Consider the following 27842-nt stretch of genomic DNA (forward strand, 5'->3'; position numbering starts at 1 on the left):
AGAAGATGTAGAGTCTGTACTGCAATGTTCGTTCTGTTGATCGACGGCTTCAAAAGCCATAGAGGAAGCACGGCCAGGACGCAGGTGTGGCACTAATGGCAGTGGCCGCATCGACTGTGAGACCGAGAAGCTTCGTGTATCGCGAGGAGGCCTGGTTCGCCTTCGCTCAACTCGCAAGATGGAACCCTCGACATGTGTTCCGTTCTAGAGTTATGAGTTAGCAACTTGAGAGTTGAGGAATTAGAGGAGTTACAAGACTTACGAACTGGCGCACGGCCTCATCAGGGGCATTTGGGCGCTCGAATTCGACAAAGGCATAGACATTAGGAGCTGGGATAGTCAGTTAGGTAGTCGGATAAAGACGATTGGGTTTCTTACCACCTCCGTTCGCATCAGGAATACTTCGAAGATCAACAGAAGCAACATCTCCGCACTGAGAAGCCAGCTTGTTGACAAGTCGCTCGTCAGTGTGTGCAGGCATGTTACCCATGAAGATAGAGCGACGATTCTTGTCGTAGATCTCCATGAAAGTTCGGTCACCAGAGGTGCGTTCGGAAGGATCTTGGCCGATCTTAGGGTCATACAACATGATGATAAAGACATCGGAGTGGCCGAAAGACTAAGATGTTATTAGAAATGTTCTTTCTTGTAACTCTTGGCGACTGAACTTACTTTGATGACATCTCGCTTAGGATCGAATCTCTCATACTGTACCATCATAGATGGAGGCACATGGAGCTTGATTTGGACTTTATAGTCCAAAGTTTCGATCTTAGCAATCTTTCCATATGGGGAGAAAATGTTGTAGGCATCATCATATTGAACTGGGAGTTTGTCCTTGCGGAAGATGATGTAGGATACTGGAGGATAGTTAGCAGCGTGTTGAAATTATAAGGCGAGATATCATACGGTTTCCTCCGCACTTTTCCAAGCGAGGATAGCGACCCAAGATTTCAAGACCACTTGCGTGCTGTAAAGCAAAGTCGGCATGTGTGCGTTCCTGGATTACAAGTTAGTTATGCATTATAGGAACCATTAATAGAAGCTGTAGGCCGACTTACGGTGAATTGGGCAAAAGCGTAAGGCATAAGTCGTCGATCACGCTTCACTTTGATAAAGACAGTCCCGTATCGACTAAAGAATACAGTGAGGTCTCTCTCGATAGTTACATCATCGACGTTCTGGGGAAGACTTAAGAGACAGGTTAGCAGTTGAATAAATCGAATAAGTAAACAGGTTACTTACTTCGCAACGAAGAGACAGGCCTCAGCGGGATATACGGCCTGGGCGTCAAATGTTCTGCGGGATTTGGTAAAGGGTCGAGAGGTTACATCGGTGGCAGCAGACTGGATCTGAGATTCGCCGTGTTGTGCGCCCTGGAAAGGGGTTGTCTCAGCTTCCTGGTTGTGATCGACCTGAGATGGGGGATATCTGATAGAGTTAGCAAGTCTTTCTTAACTGCTTCTTGCAACTGATTCAACAAACCCCCAAAACGGCTGGACGCCGTCATCGTAGTCCTCGTCGAGCTCGGGTGAGTCGTAGGCCGGTTTAGCAAGGGCGGGAAGACTAAACTTTTGTTAGGAAGGCTCAGATAGAGGAGAACCATAAATCAAAGCATACCTTTTGGCGTTCGAGAGATGATGAGAAGGTGAGCCTGAAGGCTGTTAGCTTACTATCCTTGAAGTATAGTACATAGTAAAGAACGGCGGATAAGAAACATAGGTTTTCAGGGCGTCTGATGTCAAGAGAATGCAAAAGCTGCAACCGAGGTGCATCTGATCAGACAACTCGGTAGAACTGACAGTAGTTTGAAATTATTTGCCTGGCTTATCTTCCAACCCTGAACAGAAGGATTTTCGAATGGTTCACAAGATATTTCAGGTTCAACAAACTTGGCGTTCTAACAGCTTCTGCGCTTGCAGATAGGAAGTAGGAGGAAGAGACAAGAGAATAACAGGCACAAGATGCAAGAGGAGAGTCCATAGTATGGACCAACGCAAGGTTAAACCAGTAGAGAAAGCGGAAGAGAAGGGTAAATAAACAACACGAGAACGAAATGAGGATGAAGGGCAAGAGTAGGAGAGGCAATAGCGGAAGTAGGAGATGGTCACTTACCCCTAGGTGAGCCAGCATCTGACTGCGTTTCAAAATTGGAGGCGTCGATTCCAAACGCGGCGAAGGCATTCCTCAGCTGCCGGTTTGAAGTTGCCGGCTCCCGCGGGCGACGATAGTCTGGTGGCGACGACATGTTGGTGTCGCTGGAGTGGGTGGTTGCGGCAGAAGGCGAGTGGCTGCGGCAAGATGGTGGTGACGGCAAAATGGTAGCGGCAGCAGGGGAGTGTGGTAGCAGCTAGTAAGCGGCAAGGATGTGATGTTAGCTTTGGGTCAAGAGAGAAGAGAAGGGAGAAGGGAGAAGGGTAGAGGGTAGAGGGTAGAGGGGGAGTGGGTGGTGTGGGCGAAGAGAAGGGCGGAGCATTTACCTTGGTCTTGGGGTGTTGTTGTGTAAGAAGAAACTCCCCACTGACTCGACAACGACGAGAACTTATGAGATGACGGGATGAGCGGGGTATATTTCTCCGCCTGATGCACAATATATAGCTCTGCGTCAGGAGACAAGACAGAGTTCACTTTAGACTACTGTGACGGGACATAGGGGAAAAGTGAATAGCATTGGGAGCACATACAAGCAAGAATCTCTTTCGAATAGAATAGTATGATCTTGTTTAAAGAAAGGGACACTATGGAAGTAAAGATAAATGATATAACTTACAGTGAACTATGCGATGTTATGGTATGACTTGTTTCTTGGTGTCTATAGGAGCAGTAGTGGGAGTATGGTGGCACTGCAGTGGACGAGGAGTCACTGGCCAGGGGAGCAGACACTATTACAAGCTGAAACACAATAACCCAGGCGTAGGAATCCAAGCTACATATGCGACAGGTGTCAATGGAAGCACTACCGTAACTGGCACTACAAAGCACTCAGGAGCAAGAAGAAGACTCTGGATGACACTATAGACTATTAGCAAGGTCTTGTTAACACTATGCACGATGGTTATAATCAAACATTTCCGTTTTTATATCTTTGTTGGGCAATCGAAGTGGTGAATAGATCTTGGGCTGGTATTCTATCAATGCAGACAAGTGCCGCAACTGTGCATATACAGGCTTCTGTCAGCCACTACAAATAAACCAGTTAGCTATGCATCTTCTACGAGTTTAATAAACGTCAGTGGATGGCACAAGACGTGCATTTCCAGTAATTCTCGTGAAACAAGAGCGAGTTCAAACCCAGAGCATATAGATGCACGCTACCAGGAGACACATTGAAAACACGTTTGTAGTTATACAGTCATAATACTTACATGAACCCCATAAATGATTCTTTCGTCAAAGGAAATACTAGCAAACAGTGGCATAGCTAAAAGGTAAAATCCCAAAGTAAATACAACAAACGGTATTTGCTCGTACCAAACACTCGCCAATAAATGTTTGTAGCATAAGTAGAATTAGCCCGGACTATACTTGAAGCATTGTGATGCTATTCTAATTATCCACGCAGATTACCTTGTTAATTTATGTGCAAAAACGTTATCGGACCCATTGCCAAAATTCCAGTGCCCTAATTCTACCTCAAGCACAGCCTTACTTGGAATCGCAAATAACCCATGCTATCCCATCACTATTTCAAAGACAGGTAGTTTCACTATTATTCTTTGTTCATCATGTCATACTACAGAGTAAGTTGATTCTAAAATTCAAGGCACTATCAAACACACCCCACGACACTCAGCTCTACCTCGACGTTCACACAGTAACTAACACTCATGACCATCCAATACGCTCAATAAACGTCTTTAGATCTTTGGCTGACCTTTTACTATCGCAGAGTTCTTCATATTTCATCAAATCGAAGATGCCAGGGGGCGCAAATTCAAACGCGAGGATGCTCGACTCAACTCAACACGACCAATCGCCAAAGCCCGCCAGTAGTATCTTTCTACCACAGGACTACTCGTTAATTTGAGTATACTGTTTACAGACTGCTATCGACGGATCCTCGAGAGCAATCATATGGCAGCTCGGGTGGGATCGTTCAAGCACCTGTCGTCTTGCGAACGTAGCAGAGACCAAGCGCCCACGAGCGCCGCCATCCACGATTGAAGGCTTTCCAAAAACTTGAAAGTCCTACCATCATATTCTCCGCCCCACAAAGCCTCAGAAACTACCAAGAATGGTTTTTTAGATGTTGTGGTTGCAGAGAAAATTGAAATGGCGGTCAAACTTATCGTCCGGATCCCAACACGACGACGGATCGTATGACAATCCACTGTTATTCATTGACTCGGCAAAAGAGCGCTCAGTAAGCCATCCCTATAGAGAGAACCAAACTGGGACAAATCGATACAGAAACTAATCTATGGTCCAAGAAGGGGCGCCTCCGAACTCTCGACGACACGGAACCAACCAACAAGGCGTGAGCCACTACTTGAACACCACCCGGGAGTCCTTATGTAGTCGACTATGCTTCGGACAGTCGATAGAGAGCAAGAACCTATCCTTGTAGCCCATGGTCTAGAACCACAGACATACCACTTCCTTCAGACTCGGTGAGTTGATAATTTTAAGCTTCAGATCGTTTGCGGAACACCTTCTTTAGTACATATAGTCTGACAGTTACTTCTGCCCCAGAAACTATACTTGTGGAACTCCGAAATCCCCGACCCCTTTTGATGAAGCCAGAGCGCTGGACCCTTACCTTACTTTCAAAGAAGAAGTTTACCAATGTGGCGGACGAGAGAATGCTATACTGTTAGCAATTCTGAGAATTGATGTCGAAGAATTGCAGAAGTGTATTAGGGAGACACAATTTAAGAGTTCCTGTCCGCTGTTCAGCTTGCAAGAAACTATTCTCGATACAGCTACTTGGACGCTTCATAAGAAGGAAATTACCCCACCCACTTCAGCTTGTTCAGCTGTCATCATTGCCCATCACTCTTTTAGTGCGTGAGCTTTTCTATCTGTTGGTGAGGTTTGTGGAACGCCATTATGTACCGCAGTTTGATTACACACGAGCGCATGGCTACGGTACGGTTGGATTTTACTACCAACTGTAAGCTATAATCGCTGTCTTGGACTAACTTGCCTTCTTTTGTTCGTTTGAGCATACTGGTATTATCTCAGGCTGACCAAGTCTCAGGGGTTTATCCTCAGCACGAATACTCATAAGGATATACTTCTGTCACTATCGGAACCCCCTAATCAGATACTACATTCTTCTTGAGTAGAAACGCTTCTTGACTTATTGCACCTACAAAAAGAATCAAGACCCGACATTGAGTTGAACCCTATGGGCAACGGCCCCTGAGTGATAGATTCGCCTCGAAGGTTCTTGCGAACTAGTCTTGGTACGAAGCCTCAACACAGTAGAACTACCAGTGAATCACGAATTGACATTAGAAGCTCACAGTCACAAGGAAACAGAGGGTGTCAAATAGTGTCAGTAGATCGAACACGCATGCACAGCCCTGAGTCGACCGCATATGAGTTTCCAAGCAGACCGCCATGGACCGACGTTCTTTCCACTTGAATCCTTACTAAAACGAGGAAGTACAAGATCAACGCTACTTCGACAGGATTCTTCGGGAGCCCCGAACCATTCATACCGCATAGCAGTTATACTCTGGTACGTTCTTAACCCCAGTCAACTGTTTTGCCTTAATCAGACCAATATTCAAGTTGAGAATCGTATAGAATACTAACAGTTATTGGTTTGATAGTCAAAGATGTTGAGACGACGAGACGGGACACTAAGCCGAGGAAATGTACGAGATTCAATCTACCGACGATGAATCCGTAGCCCCTGAGAAAAACCTTCGAGTTTTTTTTTATATATCTTTGAGAAAATAAAAGGCCCTGGCACGATTGGTATGATCAGCTGGACCTGCTCGAAACTGAACCTTGGTCACAAATCCTTTCGAGATGTGGCACCTTGACCAGAGAAACATCGATCACGTCTCTTATCAGAATGATTTATTTGGCAATTTGGGAAAGAGGCTAACCAAAGATTCAGCAAGCTTACTTACTGTATGGCTCGGCGTTAGAGGCATGGATAGACTAGTCCCAGCCGGCAACATCACGAAGCATATCTCAGACAGATGGAGATATGGGAAAGATCACTTTGACCATCGCAAGATCGGAAGACCATCAAGTCTTGGGCCTTGATGGTATGCGTAGTTTCCACTTTCAGTTGAGTCAACTTTCTAGAATACGGAATGAAGAACAAAAAGTGTGCTCCTGAGCCTTGGATAAGCAATCTTGGCTAACCATTGAGTCTTAGGCCAAACGAAAACTTCGTTCGAATTCCTCTCTCAATACGTATTCAACACTATTTCCTCGAGTAGATAAATAAAAACTCCAGAGAGCCTTACACACTCACTCCTTTATTCAAGAATTTCAGGGGCGTTGGGGCGTGTTTATCATATCTATCATGACTATTTGGTCTGCTATAGGTAGTATACGTGACAATCAGAGAAACGTGGCCACAAAGTTGGAGCAGACTCATTATCACTTAGTCTCCGGCAACATCTTTCAGTATGACAAGAACGTCATATTTCTGCATCCCCATCTGTTCTAAACTTCTTAAAATCATTGGCAGTTGCTGACCGTTGAATCAAGATTCGGTTATTTGTCACGAACCATATGTTCCTGGCCCTTGAAAGTCGAGTCACCACAACACATCAGCTTTCTTGTTACTTGACACTCGACGTTGCCAAGGAGATGAAATACAATTCTTTTGTCAGAGTAATACCTCTGTTTCCAAGCAATCTCTATCTTTTGCAAACATTGTGTATTCGCCCACAAGACGCAGCAGGATCAGCTAGGAAAATCCCTTCTTACAGATAACCAGCCTGCCAGCTTCGAGGATTTAATCTAAGTCAGCCCCAATAGCTGAGGGCGCTAGCCTCTGAATCGATGGAACATAAGAAAGCCAAGACAGCTCCACAATCAGTCTCAATCCTCCATTTATGTTGAGTCAATTGCGGGCTGAGAATTGACTTTGCATGAATCAGATCGAATTGTTTGTTTGTTCAGGCACTGACCACCCTGTAGCGCGCCAAGATGTACGACAAATACCGACCAACATACTCCCTTTCATCGTCAGAAGAGCCAGAACAATGCTCGTGTATAGATGTAATGCAGCTGGCCGGCCGGCTGGTACCTTCGTGTACATCGGCCACAGACTTGTGTCACAAAAAGGTAGTTGGCCGGCTAGACAATCCTGGAACACAGAGCACAAACACCAATGTAAGCGTATCAAGACATGCAGGCTACACCTGAGTTTTTAATGCGCGAGGAGAGATCAGCAGGGCAATGAACGGACGATCTGTCCAAACGGCATTTATCTGTGTCCAACACAGGTTTTGGCATTGATGCGGTGATTATTGTGAGGGTATGGCGCTTCGAGATATTCAACGGCAAGGGCCGCCTTGGTTTCCACTTTATGGAGTCACTGATGAGGCCCAGAATAAACGACGGCAGATACCAAGCAAGGGAGACAACCAGGAGCGATACTTGGAAGAGGCAACAGTTGCAATGATGTAACGTTGGGGTTTCCAAGTCAAACCTCCCTTCATTGTCCAACTTCCCGACGAGTCGACGTGCAGTAAAGATCACAAGACCATGTAGGAACACCGATAGCTAGGCAGGTGGGTAGCAAAAAAATAGGGACTTGGAGCAATCCAGACTAACTTATTAGACCACTCTTAGGCTAAATCAACACTAAAAGTGATCTAACATTTATGTCGACCACCAAATCAGCGTCAGTTTTTATGCAACCCGCCTGCTAGGCAAGCTGCATGCTCTTTACGGTACTGTATGTGTGTATACGCGTGGGGCAAAGCAATCAAGGACCAGGGCAGGGTCACTTTGATGATGACGATGCTACCGATAATTAGCATGGACATGGGCATCATTCCATTAAACACGGTTTCAAAGAGACCAAGACAGGGTTGTATGAGGCTAAAGGGTTTGACAGTTCACCTAGAACTTTGTGGCGCTTAACCCGCGGCAATGGTAAAGACGAGTCTCATGTGATAGAAAGATCAATCCATGAATAAGAGAAGAAGTTCCAGGGCAGTTTCTTCCCCACAGCAGTCCCCTCCTTCCACATGAATGCCAAAAGCCAAAACACCACTTTGGCAACCAATAGGAGTTGGCCGACGCTACTGGCGGGTAGACATCCGTAGCTGCCTTTGTCGCTGCAGGGCGCGGATCATGGGTGTCCCCGGGCCTGGCCGTGCTAACTTATACAGGGGACGAATGGTCCTTGGGCCGCGCTTTCCATCCATTAAATCAGAACCTGCGACAAGCCAAGCAGCAAGCAGGTACGTGCGTGCAACTTGACATGCAACTTCCCTACTCACACTGAAATGAAAGGGAAACAAAAATAACAGAGGTACAGGCAAGTACCGTGCCTTAGTACTTACTACCTAATGGCCCATTAGGTAGAGGCCTAGCCTCATTCTCCTTCACGATCCCATCTTGTTTTCTCTTCATGTCGTCTCACATAGCATATCTGCATCTGTGACGCACTGCACCTCTTGACCGTCATACACACCTTGAGTTTCCCACTTTACATACAGAAGAGCTTGCACAACTTGACTACCGCTTCTATTCGATCACAAACTCGGCAGTCTGTGTAACCTCGCTTTGTCGTCAGAGTCTGAGCAAACGAGAACAACGAACCTTGCAATCACAATAACCCTCGCTTAAACCAACAATAATCACCCTGGAACTTTTCTTTGTATCGATGGACCAGCCGATGGGCCCAATCTTCAAGGCTGTTAACTGGTCTGCGGACGATGGAAAGAGTGATAAGCAACCGTGGGTTTAAGCACGACGTTCTCCTCTTTGAGCATGACTGACATGAAGATCAGATCCCTTGAGACTTTAGGACAGGACAAGGTCACTCGTTGGATGAAAGATGGTCTACAGTACGATACCCTATCGCTCACACTCATCTCTATCTGACCAGATCACTTCCTAACGACCCAACAGGGTTCTGTATTGCGGCCGCTTACCAGACATTTCCAATGTAGTACGCCCGGTTGACAAATCCGGCAGCTACATGGATATTCTTCAGTTGTGGACTTCGGACCTTGAGTCTAACTCCAATGTGGGAAGACTCTCTCTACAATCTCAAGTTTATTGCACAGCGTCACTCGAAGAACAACAAACCAATGACGTTGAAAGTGAAACGAGGTTCTACGACATGCTAGTCAGAGCTGGAGGACGCCCATGGTACCCAAGGGCGCTCATCGACCAAGTCGTGAGGAACCCAGGCAACTACGAGGAGCTTCTTCAGTATTGGAGACATGACCCCAGTGGGCCGGAGAAAGAACAATGGATGGTGTTTGAACGGCAACTAGAAAGGTGGAATCTGTTCTGCCGCTATCAAAAGAGGATGCGACAAAACTCGGGTACGTTTAGAGAATACTCAACACGGTGCACTCGACGACTGCACAAGCAATCATTACCCACAGCGCTTCATATGAAGCAAGATACGAAAGACCAGGATGCCATATCACAGTGGCTTGAGTACTTATGCTTTGAGCTATCCGAGTGCAAAAGATACTCGTGGTATAAGCGGTATCATCAAAACTACAAAGATGCTTGGCAAACTGTCGTTGACGCCAAAGTGTTACGTTCTCACGAAAGCCAAAGTCTGGTGGAGGCTGCTCAGTGTACGTCCTTGCATGATGACGAGCGGACGAGCCTAAGACAAGCTGTTGAAGCTGCCAGCTCACAGGTTCTGTTAGCAGAAAGGGATTCGTTAAATCCATCTTTGAGGGGGCCCAAAGCTCAGCGTAAGCTATTCGAAGCTCAGGCTAAGCTCGACTCTGCCATTGAGGCATTCGATCGTCTTCAGTATCGAGTCGATACAATCAGGAAATATCGGGATGCCACGTCGACATACAGAGAAGCAAGAGCCGGAGCTCAGCGACATCAGATACTTTTACAATGGGTACAGAAACAAATACCGTTGATCGAAAAGGATCTTGGGCTTCCATGTTCAGCGTCGTGTCTGGCTCTGGAGGGCGATGTGCTCGCGGAAACCGATAGTGACGAGAGCGACTACCAGGGTACTAACGCCGCCTCATCATGTACCTCATCGATAAATGAATATGGCAGATTACAGAGAAGCGAAAGCAAGAAACGTTGTCGTCTCGAGAGTATCTCAGCTGAAGCTACGCAAGGCCACAGCAACGCGCCTCCAAAACGTTCAAGATGTGTCGTCGATTCTTTCTCTCATCCGAGCTAGCGATGAAGAACAAAAGATATACTGTTTGTATGCGGAAGGCAAAGGATTTATCATTTGTGGCGTTATCTGTCAGTGATATCCAGGAGTTCAGGGTCGCTTGGATGTACGTGGCAAGGTGGATATCGGCTGCAGCAAGGAAAACGGTCAGGTCAAACACAGAAAGACAAGTTAGTGTCAAAGAGAATTAAATGCTCGAGAGAATTGGATCCCATTCGCGAACCTCGCCAATGTCATGATGGCATGTTTCCAGCTATTTCGTCATGAGAGTTGCCACGAGAAGATCCAAAAGCCTGCAAACTTCTCATGCCTATACTTGCGTCGATGTCACATCCAATTTGATACACCAGTATTAGATGAAGTACTCTGTACCCATCCATGCTTCATCTTAACCCTAACCCATGGGGCGTGATGGGGTGTCCACAACCTGGTCACGCTAGGGAGGACCAGAAAAGATGGCCTCCAAGCTTGGGTTTACAAAAATAAGCCAACCTAAGTGTGCCCCTCAAGATATCACAAGCTGGCTTAGTTATTTTGTCTCTCCAGTCAAGATTTTGATACCCTGCGGCCACGTCCAAATTGGCTCTGTGTTCCCACTTGGCCAGAAACCTTGGCGCACTTCCCCCCAGGTGGGTTGCATAAAAACCGATACTGATTTAGTGGTTGACATATATGTTAGATCACTCTTGATGTGTTTATATCCCAAGAATGAACTAGTAATTTCATCTAAATTACTTCAAGTCTCTATTTTTTTGCTACCCGTCTGCCCCCCACGACCCCTGTTAGACACTCAGTTCAATCTGGAGGCAGGCAGCTTCCAAGCCCGTCCTCTTTGACGCCATCGCATCGCCAACAACTACTACTGTACAGTCCTTGTTCCAGGTCTTACCCCCCGCCCTTGCGTCCACCCGACTTCTCTCGCCTCTTCCCTCCTCTTCCAATTCTCCCACACTGTCAGCTTTTTGTATTGTTACAGATGGCCTGAAACGTCAGACGTGAGATGGGCAATCCTCCCCTCGTTCGTCGGGGCTCTTCCACCAGCCATCTTCCACAACCGCTTACGTCGGTGACTTCGAACTCGATCAAATCTCCGCCGCCGCCCACGACTACGACGATAGCTTCTTCAGATGACGTTCCTCCTGTGCACCCGTCTCTCCTCCAGCCTCGCGTAGCTGTCGTTCTCAATGTTCCTACACCATGGCATCCTTGGCTCTTTGCTCTACGGCTGTTCTCCATCCTGCCAGCGCTGTGGTGGGGCCTGCCTTCTGCTGTTCAGCTGCTATTACGAATCCTGCCAGGGCCAGAAATAGTCGTTGTTGTGCCCTCGACGACAGGAGGATCTGTGGCTATGAGTGTCGAGCAAGATGCGCGGTACGCCCTGGCTGAAACTGGGCTTGCAACGATATGGGTGCGTATGGGATATGTGGACAACATGCGTCAGGCAAAAAGAGCTGTGCTGATATGTTGGTTTAGTGTTTTGCATCGGGTTATCTTTCGTTCTTCTTTACAGACTGTCTAATGTCCAGATGGTACGGTTGGGTTCCTTGACACGTCCAGCTAGATTAGTCTCGCGACACAACACCATATTGACCAATACACAGGCTCATCAACTACACTCCTCAAGCGACCATGATCCGACTTCTCACAACAAACATCTGCAACGCCTATCTTACCCAGGTCGTTCTCTCCGCCGCAGGTGGTTTTGAAGATCCTCGCCTCTTCCTCCCAGGCTGGATTGGTATAGCTACTGTACGATCTCCTACCCCCGCACACGCGACACATGGGGCATTCACCGCAATTGACGGACAAGTTCACTGACAAGCTACGCCGCAGACTCTCACCGTCATGTACCACATCACCCACCAGAAGATCAATATCCGCAAGGAGACGTCGACATCCATCAACGTATTTTCCATAGCCAGTTTCTTTAGTATGGTGACTCTGCTGGCGCATATGCACCAGTTCACGCCCGAATACCCCCAGATGCCGATAGTAACCAACGGACGGCGCGCATGGGATGAGGCATCGCGCGTTGTCGCTCAGGTCAGGGGGAGCGTCGAACAACACGGCGACTTGTAGCACATGCCACGCTAGGTGTATCTGCGCTCTTGTGCAGCCAGCAGCACTCTACTTACAGAGGCAACATGGCGCATAAACGATTGATTTGTAGCCACTATTGTATGCCTTTTCTTTGTACTATCTACATCCGATTGGACTATTCGCACCCGCTGCTGTTTGGGCTTTGATATGCAGCTCTTTGTTTACGTGGCGCTGGCGACCTGTGATTCAAAAAAAAGTCATGAGAAAAGCAATTGGAGTTTCATTTATCAGAGCCCAGTTGTCCCACCTGTCAAGGTGGAACCTTGACGTCAAATGCGACGTAAACCAGGATACAATCAAATTCACATTAAATTTGAGACACGTTCGAATTCGGAATCGACATTGTATTTGCCTGAGACTACTGCGGGGCTTGCCCATGTAGACATATCTGACTAACGAGTGACTGACAAGCCGTTTGATAAACATATGCTTTGCCCGTAGCTCCGTCCTCGTACACATGATCGAGGTAGATGTCGATAACGGTTTCTCTACCCGCATCAAAACGTGCTGCATAGAATAATACTCTTCCAAAAAGCCACCAGGAGCGAAAGCTCGCCCTGAGTGGATGCCCGTCGTCCTAGAGTAATCGGAGCCGAGCCTCGGTGTGTCTGTTGCAAGAGCAAGAGAACACGTCCGGAAAAGGCACAAGCCGAGGTGGCCATGCATCCCTGTCCCTCTACGTCAAGACGCCCGGGAACGGCGACTGACAGGACGACGGGGCATGCAGAGCTTTAGAAACCGTGGACCTTGATGGTCTTGGCATCTAGCTCGAGGCCTTCCTTCTTGTCACAAAGAAAATCCTGAACATCTTTACGCTGATCACCCTGGAGCTGGATCACCTCTCCCATCTCGGAGTCGTTGACGATGGTGCCATTGCAGGCTATGTCGTGTTAGCTTGAATGATAGGAATCAGCAGACGTGTCGCTTACCGAACTTCTTCTTGATGACCTTAAGAATCTTCTTCTGGTCAAATTTCTTGGGGAGACCCTGAACAGTGGTCAAAGTCTTACGTCCATTACGCTCTGTAAACACGTTAGCCGTGTGTGCGCCAGCATGAAGATTCCACCAACAGCTGTGCCATCAATTCACATCATATTCCCAACAACCTCTGGTGAAATTGCGGTGTAGTGTGGTTCGAGGGTGACAGCGGCCGGAGTGACGTGGGTAAACAACTTACGCTGAATGCGTATATGGATATAATTCTGCGTCTGCTTGGTTTCTCCGGTGTCCTCGTCGGCTTCGGCGAAGGGGTCTAATGGGCGAGACAGTTAGCTATCGTGTTCTTGAGATTCATCAATAGTGTTGATTGACATGGCGGTCGGGTGGGGAATTGACATGTGGCTTAACACCAACAAATGCAGGTACAGGACGACAAGACGCCGGGATTCAATCCAGGGGGTCGAAGCGACCGGCGCAAACAAAAGGCGGTCTTGTTGAAGAAAGGAGAGTATTCGTCATGGGAGCAGCACAAGAGACTTACCGTAGGTCTTGAGATTTTCGATGGACATAAACTCGGAGGTACTGGGGGTGACCTTGGGAAATGGGTTTTGTAAAAGGGTTGGGGATGTGTTCAGCGACCGCTGGCTAGAATAGCGCCTCGCTGTATATGGGTTGAGTACTGGTTTGGTTATACGAGGGATGAATATGTCTTGCGACGGTTTGCGAGATGCAAAGTCTTTGGGAGTTTGCGGGTATTTGTGTTGGTGACGTTGTAGGGAGAAGAAAGGGAATGGGAATTTGGTAGAAGGGGGGAGGGGCAAAGATGAGTAAGTCCTTTTGGCTTTGGTGGGAGCCGGAGGGCGGGAAGGAGGGAAGCACGGTGAGAGCGGCTCCTGCCTAACGTGTCAGGCAGAAAGCCTTGTGAAATGATTTCGGCAGCCATCCACTGTCATCCATGAATGGGGCTTTTGAACCACACAGTCAGTGGCTGGGCGGTAGAGGTAACACCTATATGCATCTTGTTTGTTTCTATCGCAACAACGGCTTGAAAATAGCAACAGACTAATTTTCAAAGGCTCTGTTGCTCTCTCCCTACGCGCCGTTGCTCTGTATCAAGCTACATACATGACGGGTCCCTGCAGCCTTATTCGGTCTTCTGAGTGAGATGGCTACTGTCTGACGAAGCTTTCAGTATCAGTGTCTCACACAAGACTGTTGGCCAGCAGAAAAGTTGGCCTCCTAAGTCTTAGGGTATAAAAATAGGCAGTCCAAGAAGCATAGTCTAAGTAGCATAAGCTGCCCCAATAATTTTGTCTCTTATACTTCTAGCGGTCAATTTTTCTGATACCCTGAGGCCAAGTCACATCGACACATGGTCCAACCAATTGAAGACGAACTTTCAGCCGCTATTTAATCTTGTTTTTCCCGTTTCGGAGAAGCCGTCGAAAACGGCAAATGTCTTATCTTCAAGTTGGTTATACAGTAATTATTCGGGCGAACTGAGCTTCCCGTCGGGCAAGGCTCTGGCTGGTACCTTGCGGCACTGCACTTTTAAGCCGACCAGTATTCCAGGAAATGTATACAAAAGCTCACAATCAAACGGCTGCATCGTGATGTTTGATAGCATTGGCCTCTGCGTTCCTTGCTCGCCTGAAAACTGCGGCGTGAAGCTGACGCTTACAACCAGCCATCGGCCAGTCACCCGAGCCTTCCTTGTGACGCACAAAGAGTCAGGGTCCAGCATCATGACACGACCTAGTTTGTCTACTGGTGGTACCAGAACAACATGGCAAGAATGACTCTTTTCTCGTAAAACGTGAGAACTTACAGATTGAAAGGATGTTTTTATTTCTTCCTGATTTTAGTGTTGTGATCAGCTATTTACCTTGCTACCTGATGCAGGTATGAATAATTAGAGTCCATGCGATGATGCAATAACAGGGTGACAGCAACAGGGCTGTGTGTTGAAAGTGCTGGCGCTTTCCGAAGGTTGAAACTTTAACTCAATTACCCTTGGCAACAAAGTCGCGGCCATTTGCGACCTTTTATGGTTATATCTTACTACAAAGTTGGTGGAAGCGTAGGAATCATGATGCTTGCCTACCAATATTAAGTGAAAATACTATTTGGCATACTAACTCAAGTTTAATAGCAGTTCTGTTAAAATGATACATCTACATGACTACCTAAAAATGAGTCAATTATAAGTTGGAAAGCTCGAAAGATGGGGTAGGAGACTAGGGTAGGCACCTAACCTACCTAGCCTAACCTTCCCTTTTTCTCAGCCAGGTACCACTTTATCTTGATCTTCCCCAGGTCTAGAAGCGGAATGTTTTCAACGTAATCCGTTGCACTTCACTGGCGTTTCGTTTTAGTCTCCGGGCCCTGAATCGGATTACTTGCCGGAGCCGAGACTTTAGGGCTTCAGCTGCCTTGCTAGGGTCTGACAGCTGGGTAGTCTCGTTTCAAGAAAAGAACGACACAGACACATCTTTCCCTTTGCCTCTATGGACTTTACCAACTACTGGCTTGTTTGTGATCGAACGGCTTGAACCAAACTCAACTTTGAGTGTATTACAGCGGTGGCTGTCATCGCAAACGTTGACGCGCATAGACCTGCGGCGCTGTACGCCTATCGAATCTTTGTAGAGGTCATCATTCTAGCCTGCATATCCGGTCATATCGGCAAATCTTCCGCCCACGGTTATTGACTGAGAATGGAGAATCGGAAGAAGGCTCCATTCGAGCCTGAGGAATACCCTCCAGGATCCTTGCCCTTGCTCCATGAACAATGTGGCGAAGCAAGCTGGATACCTATGTGCCGCCACGCATGCACATTTGAGACTCGGCACTTTGACGAGATTATGCTCAATCTTGTTGAGAACCCAAACCTCAACTCCAAATGGCTCTTCCGTGCAGATGTCATCCATGATGAGAGCAGTCACTCTCCTGTCCCTGCAGACGTCAAAATCACCGAGGACAGCCCCCGTACTCGGGACTTTGAGGGATTCAGTCGCCAAAGAACGATGGTGCGTCGGCTGATACCACGAAACACTCTTCGTGATGCCCCCTTGGATCAGACATGCGCATTCTACCACTCCCGTCCTGGAGCAGGGGAATTAGACTCTGGAGGGCAAACTGATTTGATGCGATCTCTCGTCTTGTATATGCCACATGCGTCTTCTGCAGGAAAGCTGCCTTTTTATCACCCCAAGGTCAAAGGTATCTGTCAACTTCACGAATGGAATCAATCCACAGAGATAGGCACCGTATCTGTCCACTTCTTACTTTTTGACGGCGAAGAAGACGGTGAAGAGGTGGACCAAGTCAAACTCGGTAGAATCGCTTATCACTTACTTCAAACCATCCATAAGCATGGGCACGGCACGGCTGCAGGATACATCAAGAGGGTCAATCACGACGTGGTTGTTCCCAGAGAGCGGTTCCAGGACAAGTACTCTGAACTCAAGAACAAATACGCCAGGTCTCTGGTGCAATCTTGGCTCGAGACCACTGATCCTGCAAAACACGTGTTTGAGGATCTAGGCATCGCTGCGTTTCTGATCGAACTATGGCGAGATATGTACAGAGGTGTAGATTTCCCTGGCTTCGTGGACATCGGCTGCGGAAACGGTCTGTTAGTCCATATTCTGAAGCTTGAAGGATATGATGGCTGGGGCTTTGACGCCCGCGAACGCAAGTCATGGTCCCAGTACAACTCCTCATTCTCCGGCTCACCCTCTGGAAAATCTCTCCAAAGACGACTCCTACTCCCCAGCATCATACCTGTGGAAACACCCGATGCGAATACAAAGGTTATCGACCCCAAGGATGTTCACGATGGCACGTTCCCGAAAGGCACATTCATCATTTCGAATCATGCCGACGAACTCACACCGTGGACACCCATACTTGCCGCTATATCACAGTGTCCCTTTATCTCAATCCCGTGTTGCAGTCACAATCTCACGGGCGACAGGTGGCGAGCCCCTCCACCACGCGACAAGTCCAAGCCGAAGAGTATGTTTGCATCGTTGGTCGATTGGGTTGCACAAATTGCAGAGGACTGTGGATGGGACGTCGAGACAGAAATGTTGAGGATTCCAAGTACGAGGAACACAGGCTTGGTTGGCCGCAGAAACACAAAAGGTGCTGAAGAAATCGACATGCATGCGGTGTTACAAAAGTACGGAGGAGTTCAGGGATATTACAGCAATGTCGCAAAACTACTCAAATCAACTCCTAGAGGCCACTGAGCAACCAAACCCAAGATTATGTTTTCTACATCCATGCTGCCTTTGCCGGTGTGACACCATACAAATTCAGTATATGTACAAGACTTTGCTCGTATGTTCCACGAATAATGTCTGTGGAAAGCAGAGTATAGCTGGCCAACTGGTTGAGGCTCTTCCATCTTCGCTACGCTTCCTGGTTATTTTCGGAAAATCCACAGCATCCCTGTGTTTAAATGGTGGCATGATACTGAAAGGAACTGCAGACAACCCAACCGTCAATACCACCGCTACCGTGCTCTCTATTGAGATAGTACGGCTCTCGTCATACTCCAAATTGAATTAACCGCATTGGCTCGGAAATGTGACGGTTCCGTTTGCACATGCATGCATGGGTACTGCAGCCGTGTCTTGATGTGGAATCCAGACTCTGCAAGACCTAGTGGTATCAGAAATGCTTACCTCTGAGCTTCATGATGCACAATATAAATAACACTATAGTTCGATTTCGAGTCGTATATGCTGACTTACTATTTTGTCTCATGTACCCTCAGCAGTCAAGCTTTTTGTCAGGGGAGTCAAGGAGGTGCTTCGCACACGGAATGCAGCATATGTACGGCCAGACAATCACAAACGAGCTGAGCATGCGCCTCTCCCAATTCTTCTTGTACTTCGGAAGATGGCAGACACATCACGCAAACCTTCTTATGCACAACGGCTGAGTGCAGCTCACCCGTTGCTGATCAGTACCCATGAAGCATTGGCAAGGGTCTATAGCAAACATCTTTGACACCCCTGTCGCGCTGATGAGCAAATCACAGCAAGGCGACTGTACCTCCACTACGCTCGTCTCCAACGTTGACGTTGGAATCGCCTCTGCAAGCATCCATTTGTGCCAAGACTCCCGTCTGCCTCATTTATAAGCGAGGCACTGAGACATCTGGCCCACGGCACAGGGGTCCGGGCAGCCGCGGGGTGGAATAAGCAAACAAAAAAACTACTGCAATGCCATGCAATGCTTATCGATGGGAGCCCTCTAAGTCATATGCAAAGTATCGGGCTAATATACCGACTGGGCTCACCCCAGGCGCCTTGCCGCTTTGCACATCATGGGTTACCAATACTACCCATGCTGTAGCAAACCAAAGCTGCTGCTTCAGGTGAGCAACTCGGCGTTTGTGCGCGCCATCACTTAATTAATATCTTATCATGTATGATGCATAAAAGGCGTCATTCCCGTCCGCACCCTCTTCACATACTCGACGCTTGCCTTACAAATTTCGCCTTTCTCAGTTTATTTCTGCCACTCAGTCCAGCACTCCAGCATTATAGCCAGCGTTCTCTCAACCTCGACGATTACTACACAGTGTTCCCGAAGCCATGTCGCAGGAACCACGCTACGAAGTGTACCGATTCCGTGATGACATCAAAGCTTTGCAAGAGAAGGCCATTGTGGAAGTCCTCACTTCGTCGCCATCGGGGGGGCAACTGAGACTGTATTCGTACGGTCTCGATAACTCATGCGAAGAACTCAGCGATGGAGTGATCCGGGGCATGGCAAGTATTGGCTTCCATATCTCATTGAGGCATTGGTTAACTAAGTATTGTAGGGTGGACCTCTCTCCAAGTGGGCTGGCCATTGTGGTCTTGTCATCAACGATCTCGACAGACCAACATTCCGATCCGAAGTTTTCAGGCTACAGAGGGGCAATGCAATATGGCCAGGGAAAAACTCTACGGCGCTTCTTGTGCCTCTGAGCAACGGCAACGCCATGATCGATTTACTCCCGCGTGGAAGTAGAGACAGGATTGCTCACGATTGGGATCCACGCACCATCCTTCATTTGAACGAAATGGGGTTCGAATTCCAGGGGAACGGGAGTGTTCGATTCATGTACATCCTCTTCCAGACGGCGAGTCGCCCCGGATTCTATACCAAGAGTTAGATATGCCCCCCCGAGCCAAGGAAAGGCTGCTGGACGTCTCTCATTTCGAAAACACGATACCCTCAACTACTTGGCTGTACAGTTGTCAAGTCGATGCCTAGACAGCCACCTCAACCGTCACCATCACCTCGTTCATTGTCCATATCAACACTTTTTCACCCACAAAATCCAACATATTTCTTAGGACCCGGGATCCAAACAATAACTTGGTACATGAATGGGTGGACCTTACTCTACCCCCGAGTAGGTCTCAGACAAGCACCGGTATCTCCAAACACAGATTGAAGAGGAGTTTCCGGTCAGTATGTCGGCGAGAAGCGGCTTTGAAGAAAACAGAAACAGGCCAGAACGCAACGCTAGAACAATTGCAAGTGGTCTAATGGTGGAAGGACCTTAAGGACGAAGCTTTGGCACGATGTATACCGGAATTTCCTTGACCTACTATGGAAGGGATCCTGTTATCACAGAAGCCTACCACTTGTACATTCGTTCAGAAATTTGATTTCATGATAACCCCTCCTCTGGCTTCTCTCTTGGGTTTACTCTTTGAAGGTGCAAAGCGCCGCCATATTATTACTAGCCCCTTCTATGACATTGCCTAACATGAGCTCTATCACCTTAGTTTCTGCTACAGCACAGCACAGTGCCCCAGAAGCATGGAACCCCAGCTTCCTTAAAGACTGTTTCGAGCAATCAATCATCAATCGACGCAACCTGGCACGTTGCTACAAATTTTGAGAGAACAAGGAAGCCAAAGAGCGGTTATCAAAAGCCTGGCGACGTGCTGCGCACACTCATCACAGACCAGTCAATACGAGCTTGAATACCCAGTTACAAGCACGGCAATTTGAGACTTTGGCATGGGGACGAGTGTCACCGTTGCAGGAGACATGCTGGGACAGTCTGCGTCACTTTGAAGAATCTTTATGAAGAACTAGAGAGTGAGAATACCATGGGGTATCCGCATCAGTGACAAATGTATTCTCTGCATCATCCAAGTCGAGTTGCAGCTCGTTCGCGCCGTCCATACCTGTGTCCAACACCACCTTGTGAGCATACGTTATATTGCCCGAGACCTGTCTTAGAATGTTGCTAGGTGTACCGGCAGGGTTAAAGTCAGAGGGTGATCGCGGGGAGATATCATGGTCCGAATGGGTGCACCAGAAGATGACAGGAAGCCGACTCACCCTCGTAGCCATGTAACATCCGGCCGTGTTTTGCGATTCATCAACTATAGGGGACGGGCTCAGTGGTAGTACAGGAGATGACTTGGGGTAACAAAATAACACTTTGTTACATTGTCTGGCGAGTTGTTGACCCAACGAGGCCAGCTCTCTGGTTGTAGACTTTGAGCAAACGGCAATCTTACCTCAAAGTTACACCTGTCTATTCTGCTACGTTTCAGCCTCAGACAATCACTAGTCAGGACTGTACCATGGCTTGATATGCAGCTCACATTTCCGTTCCCGCGGACGACAACAAACAGCTTGTCTGCAGGATACCTCGAGCGTTTGTTGATGGCGCCGCCACTCTTCTCTTGTCACGTTGGTATCTGCCGCCTGCTTCCCCGGCACATTGTAAATACGACACTGGGGTGAAGTCGGTCAAGAAGAAGCAAATACGTCTTTACTATGTACCTGCTGCTTTACGATGCTGGAAAGATTAAACGTATGGTTCAATCGATGTCCATCATTCCTTCAGGGATTTACTCCCCTGCTGCATGGCCTGTGATTTTGCTTTTCCCCCTTGTGTCGTATCCGTCGTCTTGGTTCAAAACTGCAACGGTGTATGCTTGTCATCGTGTTGGCAAGAAAAAGCAAGCTCAGAGATGAATCCTTCATGTCTCAGAGTTTGTCTCTCAACGACGCAGAATTCTGCATCCAGCCACGGACATGTGCAGATGTCTTATTATTACAATGCATGAGACTCTGCAGGTCAACTACTCAGTGCCGTTTGGCATAAGCGAGCACGACCCTGCCATTGCCCGCACAAGGACAGAGTAGATCAGTTACTGTAATACTCTGCATGCAGTACATATTGTGTGCAATATCAAAAGCAGGCATCAGATATTATGAACTGATCCGGCAGACTCCGCTTGTGCAGCCAGTGAGTGGGTGTGAGCTGCAACAACAGGACATTAGTATCAGCAGTTATGTTTCTCGATCCAACTGCAGCCACTCCGATTAGTCGTCAAGTGACAGGGTACAGAAAAGACCCTTGACGGATCTCAAGTCGGAGAAAACGATCGAGGATTTTGTGGGCTCTGTCTCATCCCATTGCTCGCACGAATAAGCCAATGCTCTCGATGGGTCTATTCGCTATAGATCGATCCAAGAGCGAACTATCTATGATCCAGATCCTCGGACGTGAGATCGATACGATAGAACCCGTCCAGCTAGTAGAGATAAGGAAACAGGGTCACTGTCATGTCATCCGTACTAGACCCCTGCACAACATCATGCCTGGGATACAGTATTGAGGTCCAACAACTGGGCGTAGTGGCGTTTCGCTACATTGCAGCTCCTCCTAGTTTAGTTAGGCTGCTTTCACTTCATGTGCTTGGCTTGGGGCCTCAAATCGAGAACAGGCCTCTATGCGGCGCTGCTGGACGGGAACAACGGACGGGCAAGTTTGGTCCGAGCCTGCGTAACGTGCCAAGACGTGTTGCATTGCAGTATGCGGGTTGGTCCGGCATGGGTCCCCTGTATGCTGACAGGCAATTTGTTGGCTATGACCTTGAATGTCAGTTAATCAACTCAAGACAACCAATATTGCATGGGTTCGCAGGGTATAGATAACATCATTACTCTGCCAGTGCGGAGAGACGTCCTTCCGCTTTCATTGGTGTCACCAGAGCTACTGCTTTAGTTCCCCAGACCGAAGAGACGTAGCACAGTTGGCAGTGAACGAGTGACAGGAAACAGGAAACAGGCACAAGGCCATGGCCTCTGTTGGCTGCAGGAACCTCTGCCAGCGACACAGCGTAACGCAGCGGGACACGATCTGTCTTACCCGAGGTAACATTTCCGCTGTGATCGTCAGCTTGCTTTCTCCTTTTCTTCCTCCATGCAGCTGCACAGGACCGCCTCTGCGCTGTTTATGACTGGAACCACGATAGACAAATATGATCTGACTTCTTAGGAATGCCATTATTTGAACGTCAGGCTCTGAAAATGCAAACGGGCGTCGCAGGGCGTTGAACTGTTTGCCCACACTAATGCAGGTAGACGCAGAGGGGTCACGACTTCACTGTCACCCTGGCAATTTTCATACAAGGAAGAGAGGGATTGTTGCAGCGGATAGATGCCGCTGTTATTTCCGTATTCTTTGGGGCTACATTGTCTGTCCTTTTCCGTACCTATTAACGTGACCGCTGAAGGAAGAAGCAAAGAAACGAGCCCTATTCCGTACGCCTTGCAAAACAAAAGAAAGAAAAAAAGATAAAACCTAGTGTCCGAAAAGTAATTGATCCACGCCCTCATAAAGTCACAGATGGTATTCCGATCCTCTGCGGTACATGTCCGTCCGTATCCTTCCCGGTTCCTGATGGTCCTGTCGGAGAAAGAAACTCAGGGTCTGTATCCGATCGTATGCTTTGATAGCCGATTGATATGTTCTCTTGGAACAAGGGTATCTAATGCACTGTCAGTATGGGTGATACATGGCAATCAAGTACTTTATCGTACCTTTGGGGCAGTCTTGTCAAAGCTCAAAAGGTTCAAGTGGTGAGTTTCACATGCTCAGGAAGACTTAGGCTTGCTTCTTGTCCTTGTCCTTGTCGGACTCGGTGCCTACATCCTTGCCATCGTCCTGGGAGACATGATTCTTCACAGCATACTCATCGACGGTTTCGGCGGTGGTCTTCTCCAGGTGGCCTCCCGTCTTCTTCTTGACCTTGTCATCTTCGTGAAAGTTAAGCGAGCTCTGTCGCCTGAACTTGGCTACCATCCCAACTCGGGTAAGGGTGTCGATGGTCTTCTGGTCAGTGAGACCGAGGGTCATGCGACGGAGATCCTCGCGGGTCTCCTCGCTCAGGGGTTGACCATCCCCGTACTTGTCGTGGAAATCAGACATTGTTGGTAGCTAGCGATGCAGAAGTATCAAACTGTGTAGTAATGGTGCTTCTGCTTGCGAAAAGATGAGCTGATACTCGAAGAAATGTTGACGGTGGTAGAGGAAGGAATCGTCAATCGTAACGGGACCATTGGAGAAAAGGTGTTCACTCATAGAGAAGGAGCAACGAGAGACCTCAAACGCTTCATTGACGACTTCTGTCATTAACACAACGTTTGTAGAGCAGAAAAAGAGTGAATGCAGCAAAGATTAGCTGAAAACGAGCGGTTCTTTTGGATCGGGGCATAGACAGTGGATGGCTGTTTGTTTAATATAAAATAGCAGTTGAAGCTGCGCTTGGGGATTCAATAGTCAAACGAACACATCGCGAGGGGTTTGCAGTTGGCAAAGTACGTCACAAATATGTCCATCGACATATAAGGCTGCAACGCCTCAGTTGTTTGAAGCTTTAAAGCGTGCGGCAACGGAGAGCCCGAACTCTAAAGGATAGACCATTCAACAAAATATAGATGAGAGCTTAATGAAGTGATATCATGTACGCCGTCTACGATTTATTTATAGCTACTCAAATATATGGTCATCTCCTATCTGTTAGACATGGAGATGACCGTGCAACACGCCATTGTCGACTACTGAGTTTCGTGATAAGGCTTGTGTTCTGCAGCATTTGGAATGCACTGCCCAACTTGGACTTGTCCATATACATCCCTTCGAATAAGTGCACACATGTCATGAAATGATCAAATTAACTGTCTATGCCATGTGCTCTCAATCTGAGTTTCCCCTTTATAAAAACTCCAGGCATCATTGCTGAAAAGACTCTAGTCTCTCTGTGTGTTTTCATACCACATCTCAATATACTCCAATCAAGAAAACAAAGCCCTCAAACCACTTCCTGTCCCTGCAGGAAGACAGCGACATGCTTGGGGTTTAAATAAAAAAATGCATACGTTCAACGCCCAGCAGCTGAGCCACTGGCTGGCGAGAGGGGGGGAATCCGGCTAATTGCAAAAGAAAACGTAAGGGTCGTAATAAATGCAAGCAGACGGTACATCGACTTGCATGGTCAAATCCAGAATCTCCGTCGTAGATGCGCGACAATTATTGTTCGGGTTTTGGTGTGCTCGCTTCATCTCGACCACCTGTCGAGTCAATCTTTTCCAAGGGCTTGTCGTTCTTCGCCTCGTTTTTGGGGGGCTCTTCGGAGGGCTCTTCGCATATAGAGCTTTGGTCTGCCCAGCTTACGGTTCTCTTCCTTCTCTTTGGAGTGGTTACATTCTCCTCGATTTTGTCTTGGACAATCACATCTTTGTCTACAGTGCTCACACTCATGCGAGGGAACTCTGCAGATTCTCGAGTCGGTGTCATTGGTGGCCGACTCACAGAGTACTTTGATGCTTGCATGCGCATGGAACTGCTTCGCATGCGGCTGATTCGGGAGGTGTCGCCTCTATTCATATCAGCATCCCACTCTGCAAAGTCCTTTGCACTCCATGAAGCACGGTGAGTGCGCCCACTCCGAGGTAGACTATTGACCGAGTGACGAGAACCAGCACTGTTTGCTCGGCGCGGTCTGTTGAGTGGGTGTGCCGGATGAGACGGAACTTGTGATCTTGTGCTTTGCACTGTTGGGAGAGCATTGTGTTGAGTGTTACGCCGCACATTGCTCACGCTGAAGATGGACTGGGACAGCTCTGCAAGTTCATCCACTTCATCTTCCTTGGGCTTGGAGGTGCCTGCTCTATCTTCCATGTGCTCGAAATATCGGACGCGAATATCGTCGATCTTCTCGGGGAACTCCTCACGGTTGCGAGATAAGGACATCCATGTAGACATCATGCCAAGCACTATGAGAACCAAGATAGCCGCAGCAAGGAAGCACTGGACCACCAGGATGATCATGCCAATAGCTGTAGCTGCAACGCGGCTCAGGTCCAAAGTTCTCAAGAACGCGATGGAAAGGCCAGTGGTAACGATCTTGGAGATCGACAGTAGCCAGATAGCCGCCGTTGTGTTACGGGACCCTTCAAAGGGTTTAAGTTTGATGATAATGGTCAGGGCAATGATCTCAAATATGAAGAGACCGTAGACTTGGGCCAGAGGGCTTGCACGACCACCGCCAATAAAACATGCGCGCACAAACTGATACGCCAGGTACACTGTGAAAAACCACCAGCGAGCGGTTCGGTACCGAGCCGAGAGCCACCCGAAGCGTTTGATGTATGGTTCATCTTGGTGAACTTTGGGTCTTTCGGGGTCTTTGTCAACAAACCTGATTCTTCGGATGGGAAAACTGGCAAACAGACGTGGCTTGTGTGCTTGTTCTTCCTCGCCAATCGAACTTTCGAGGGTTGTCGCAACAAATGGGACCTTCTTCAAGATCTTGCCTTGCTCGAAGCGAAGAGTGTCAGACACCACCTCATATTTGCCTTCACGCAATCTTGCGGAACAAGCATAGGCTGTAAGTCCGGCAAATCCCATGAACATGATAAAGATGATGGCGGCGATTGCAGTCGGCCCTGATGGTGCTTTGATCGAGAATTGGAACATTGCGAGAGTTGTCATGACGAAAAACGCAATGAAGAGTGTTCGGAGCAAGCCAGCGACCATATATCCAAGCCAGTGGGAGCGGAAGTAATCGAAGCCATCCGATTTTGTCAGTTTGCACTTGGCACATACTTCCAATGTGAGCTTGGAAAACGCTAGAAACAGAACAACAGCTGCCAAGGCGACGAGAAACCAAATAAGGCCGATAATGAATGCGTCGTTGCGAGGGATGCCGAGTACGGATAACACTCCCGGAAAGCCAGAGTAGTCACCTGGCAGTGGCATTCCCGGATTTCGGGGTCCTCCAGCCCAACTGTAGTCATATGGATTGCTTGAGTTGAAGTCGTTTCGGCGGGCAAGAGCCTGGAGGATACCGTCTTGCTGAACAGCTGCCCTACTCTTGAGACTTCTGCCGAAAATCTGTTGCGCCAGTCCACCTCCGTTGTTGATAGGGACCGATCCTGCGGAACCAACCTGGCTTGCATTGCCTGTGACACCAGCAAAGGGACTGATAGCCTCGATCATGTTGTTGCTCGCAAACATGCCAGCAGTCCAAGCAAAGTTACTCCACCAAGCAGGGAGCAAAGCGGGCCAGTTGACAGACAGCGCCCCTGTGAAAAAGATGGACTGGAAGGTCTCGAAAATGATCAAGATCGAAAACGAGTGGGCATAGTGCATTCTCATATGCGGAATTTGTACTCCATAGATAGCAGTTGCAAATGAGGCTAGAACTGCAAATACGGTGAAAACTCCGAGAATCGTTCCAACAATTTGTGGCTGTGAAAAGGTCCTGCCGTTACTCATGGTCGCCTGGAGGCACCCGACTTCGGTTTGTGTTGAGTTGGCAAAGATCCGTAGACGAGAGAAACCTTCGAGATCAGGAATATTCAGTGCGATTGAGGGAATGCCAGCAATGTCACCAGCTGAAATCGAAGTAGTAATGTATGCTTCAATAGGCTTTCCGGCCTCGAGTGGGCAAAGACTTGTGACGTTTTCCGCGCATGGATCGTATGTTTTGTTGAAACGCTCCTCCCCATAAACCTCAATAGAGAGATGCACTTTTGTCTGGTCAGCAAGGTCCGGAAGGGCAGGGTTCAACAACATACTCATGACATTTTCCCGGCGGATGTTGGAGCTTCCGTACAGATGGAATGATACTGTGAGGTTGTCAGAGTAGTATGCCGTGTCGAAGCCAGTCACATTGAATAAACTTCCATCGTTCAAACAGTCGTCGAAGTCGCCTGTGTAAAGCGACGGGGTTCTGCTAACGTCTAAACGGTCGTGAAATACGCCATCGGAGCCCGTTCCGTTAATGAATATCTTGTCTTGGGCGTATGCAGTCGGAATGATCCCCAGGGCAGCAAAGAAGCATGACAATACTGTCAAAGGCCGGCGAATCGCAAACATTTCAACGATCAGGAAGCAGTGGTAAGGGGTCGGAAGAGGCGGAATGCGGGCGAGCCCGCCAGGGCAGATAATACGATGCAAATGTCGCTATCTGATATCGACTATGATGCTGAACAGTTGAAGGGAGCGTGTGTTGAGGCTAAACGGTCTGGCGGTGGGAGATCGGCCGATTTGGACATTAAGATTGAAATGCAGGTCTCAGAATTGATGTTCTCGGAGCGTATTTCGTTGACTGGCTACGCAAGCCGCTAATACTGGCGGTAAGAAGTCGTCGCG

General features: G+C 48.1%; 8 protein-coding genes across 8 annotated transcripts; 4 read left to right on the top strand and 4 right to left on the bottom strand.

Moving 5' to 3' along the window:
- Nucleotides 1–92: 92 nt before the first annotated feature.
- FGSG_13275 (uncharacterized protein) lies at nt 93–1720 on the bottom strand (the record flags this gene model as incomplete). The annotated part of the gene is made up of 9 exons (XM_011321523.1): nt 93–204; nt 267–330; nt 379–619; nt 673–860; nt 910–1000; nt 1062–1191; nt 1246–1431; nt 1486–1566; nt 1674–1720. 9 exons carry the CDS (start codon nt 1718–1720, stop codon nt 93–95), a joined length of 1140 nt encoding a protein of 379 aa, XP_011319825.1.
- Nucleotides 1721–8812: 7092 nt separating this feature from the next.
- Nucleotides 8813–10522, top strand: FGSG_08882 (uncharacterized protein; the record flags this gene model as incomplete). The annotated part of the gene is made up of 2 exons (XM_011321524.1): nt 8813–8886; nt 9061–10522. 2 exons carry the CDS (start codon nt 8813–8815, stop codon nt 10322–10324), a joined length of 1338 nt encoding a protein of 445 aa, XP_011319826.1. The 3' UTR covers nt 10325–10522.
- Nucleotides 10523–11321: 799 nt separating this feature from the next.
- Nucleotides 11322–13259, top strand: FGSG_08881 (uncharacterized protein; the record flags this gene model as incomplete). Its single annotated transcript, XM_011321525.1, has 3 exons — nt 11322–11692; nt 11923–12070; nt 12155–13259. 3 exons carry the CDS (start codon nt 11322–11324, stop codon nt 12398–12400), a joined length of 765 nt encoding a protein of 254 aa, XP_011319827.1. The 3' UTR covers nt 12401–13259.
- On the bottom strand, nt 12743–14143 carry FGSG_08880 (uncharacterized protein). Its single transcript, XM_011321526.1, has 4 exons — nt 13902–14143; nt 13599–13673; nt 13351–13443; nt 12743–13301 (listed from the first exon to the last, which is right to left on the bottom strand). Exons 1-4 carry the CDS (start codon nt 13927–13929, stop codon nt 13153–13155), a joined length of 345 nt encoding a protein of 114 aa, XP_011319828.1. The 5' UTR covers nt 13930–14143; the 3' UTR covers nt 12743–13152.
- A 1934-nt stretch (nt 14144–16077) lies between these two features.
- On the top strand, nt 16078–17616 carry FGSG_08879 (uncharacterized protein; the record flags this gene model as incomplete). Its single annotated transcript, XM_011321527.1, has 1 exon — nt 16078–17616. The coding sequence occupies one exon, from the start codon at nt 16078–16080 to the stop codon at nt 17614–17616; it is 1539 nt and encodes a 512-aa protein (XP_011319829.1).
- A 1249-nt stretch (nt 17617–18865) lies between these two features.
- Nucleotides 18866–20057, top strand: FGSG_08878 (uncharacterized protein). Its single transcript, XM_011321528.1, has 2 exons — nt 18866–19149; nt 19203–20057. Exons 1-2 carry the CDS (start codon nt 18973–18975, stop codon nt 19536–19538), a joined length of 513 nt encoding a protein of 170 aa, XP_011319830.1. The 5' UTR covers nt 18866–18972; the 3' UTR covers nt 19539–20057.
- Nucleotides 20058–22827: 2770 nt separating this feature from the next.
- FGSG_08877 (uncharacterized protein) lies at nt 22828–23612 on the bottom strand (the record flags this gene model as incomplete). Its single annotated transcript, XM_011321529.1, has 2 exons — nt 22828–23172; nt 23225–23612. One exon carries the CDS (start codon nt 23610–23612, stop codon nt 23289–23291), a length of 324 nt encoding a protein of 107 aa, XP_011319831.1. The 3' UTR covers nt 22828–23172; nt 23225–23288.
- Nucleotides 23613–24713: 1101 nt separating this feature from the next.
- On the bottom strand, nt 24714–27269 carry FGSG_08876 (uncharacterized protein; the record flags this gene model as incomplete). Its single annotated transcript, XM_011321530.1, has 2 exons — nt 24714–27217; nt 27266–27269. 2 exons carry the CDS (start codon nt 27267–27269, stop codon nt 24714–24716), a joined length of 2508 nt encoding a protein of 835 aa, XP_011319832.1.
- Nucleotides 27270–27842: the final 573 nt, after the last annotated feature.

Source organism: Fusarium graminearum, chromosome 2 (genome assembly GCF_000240135.3).
Source record: "Fusarium graminearum PH-1 chromosome 2, whole genome shotgun sequence".
In the NCBI taxonomy this organism is placed as follows: Eukaryota; Fungi; Ascomycota; class Sordariomycetes; order Hypocreales; family Nectriaceae; genus Fusarium; species Fusarium graminearum.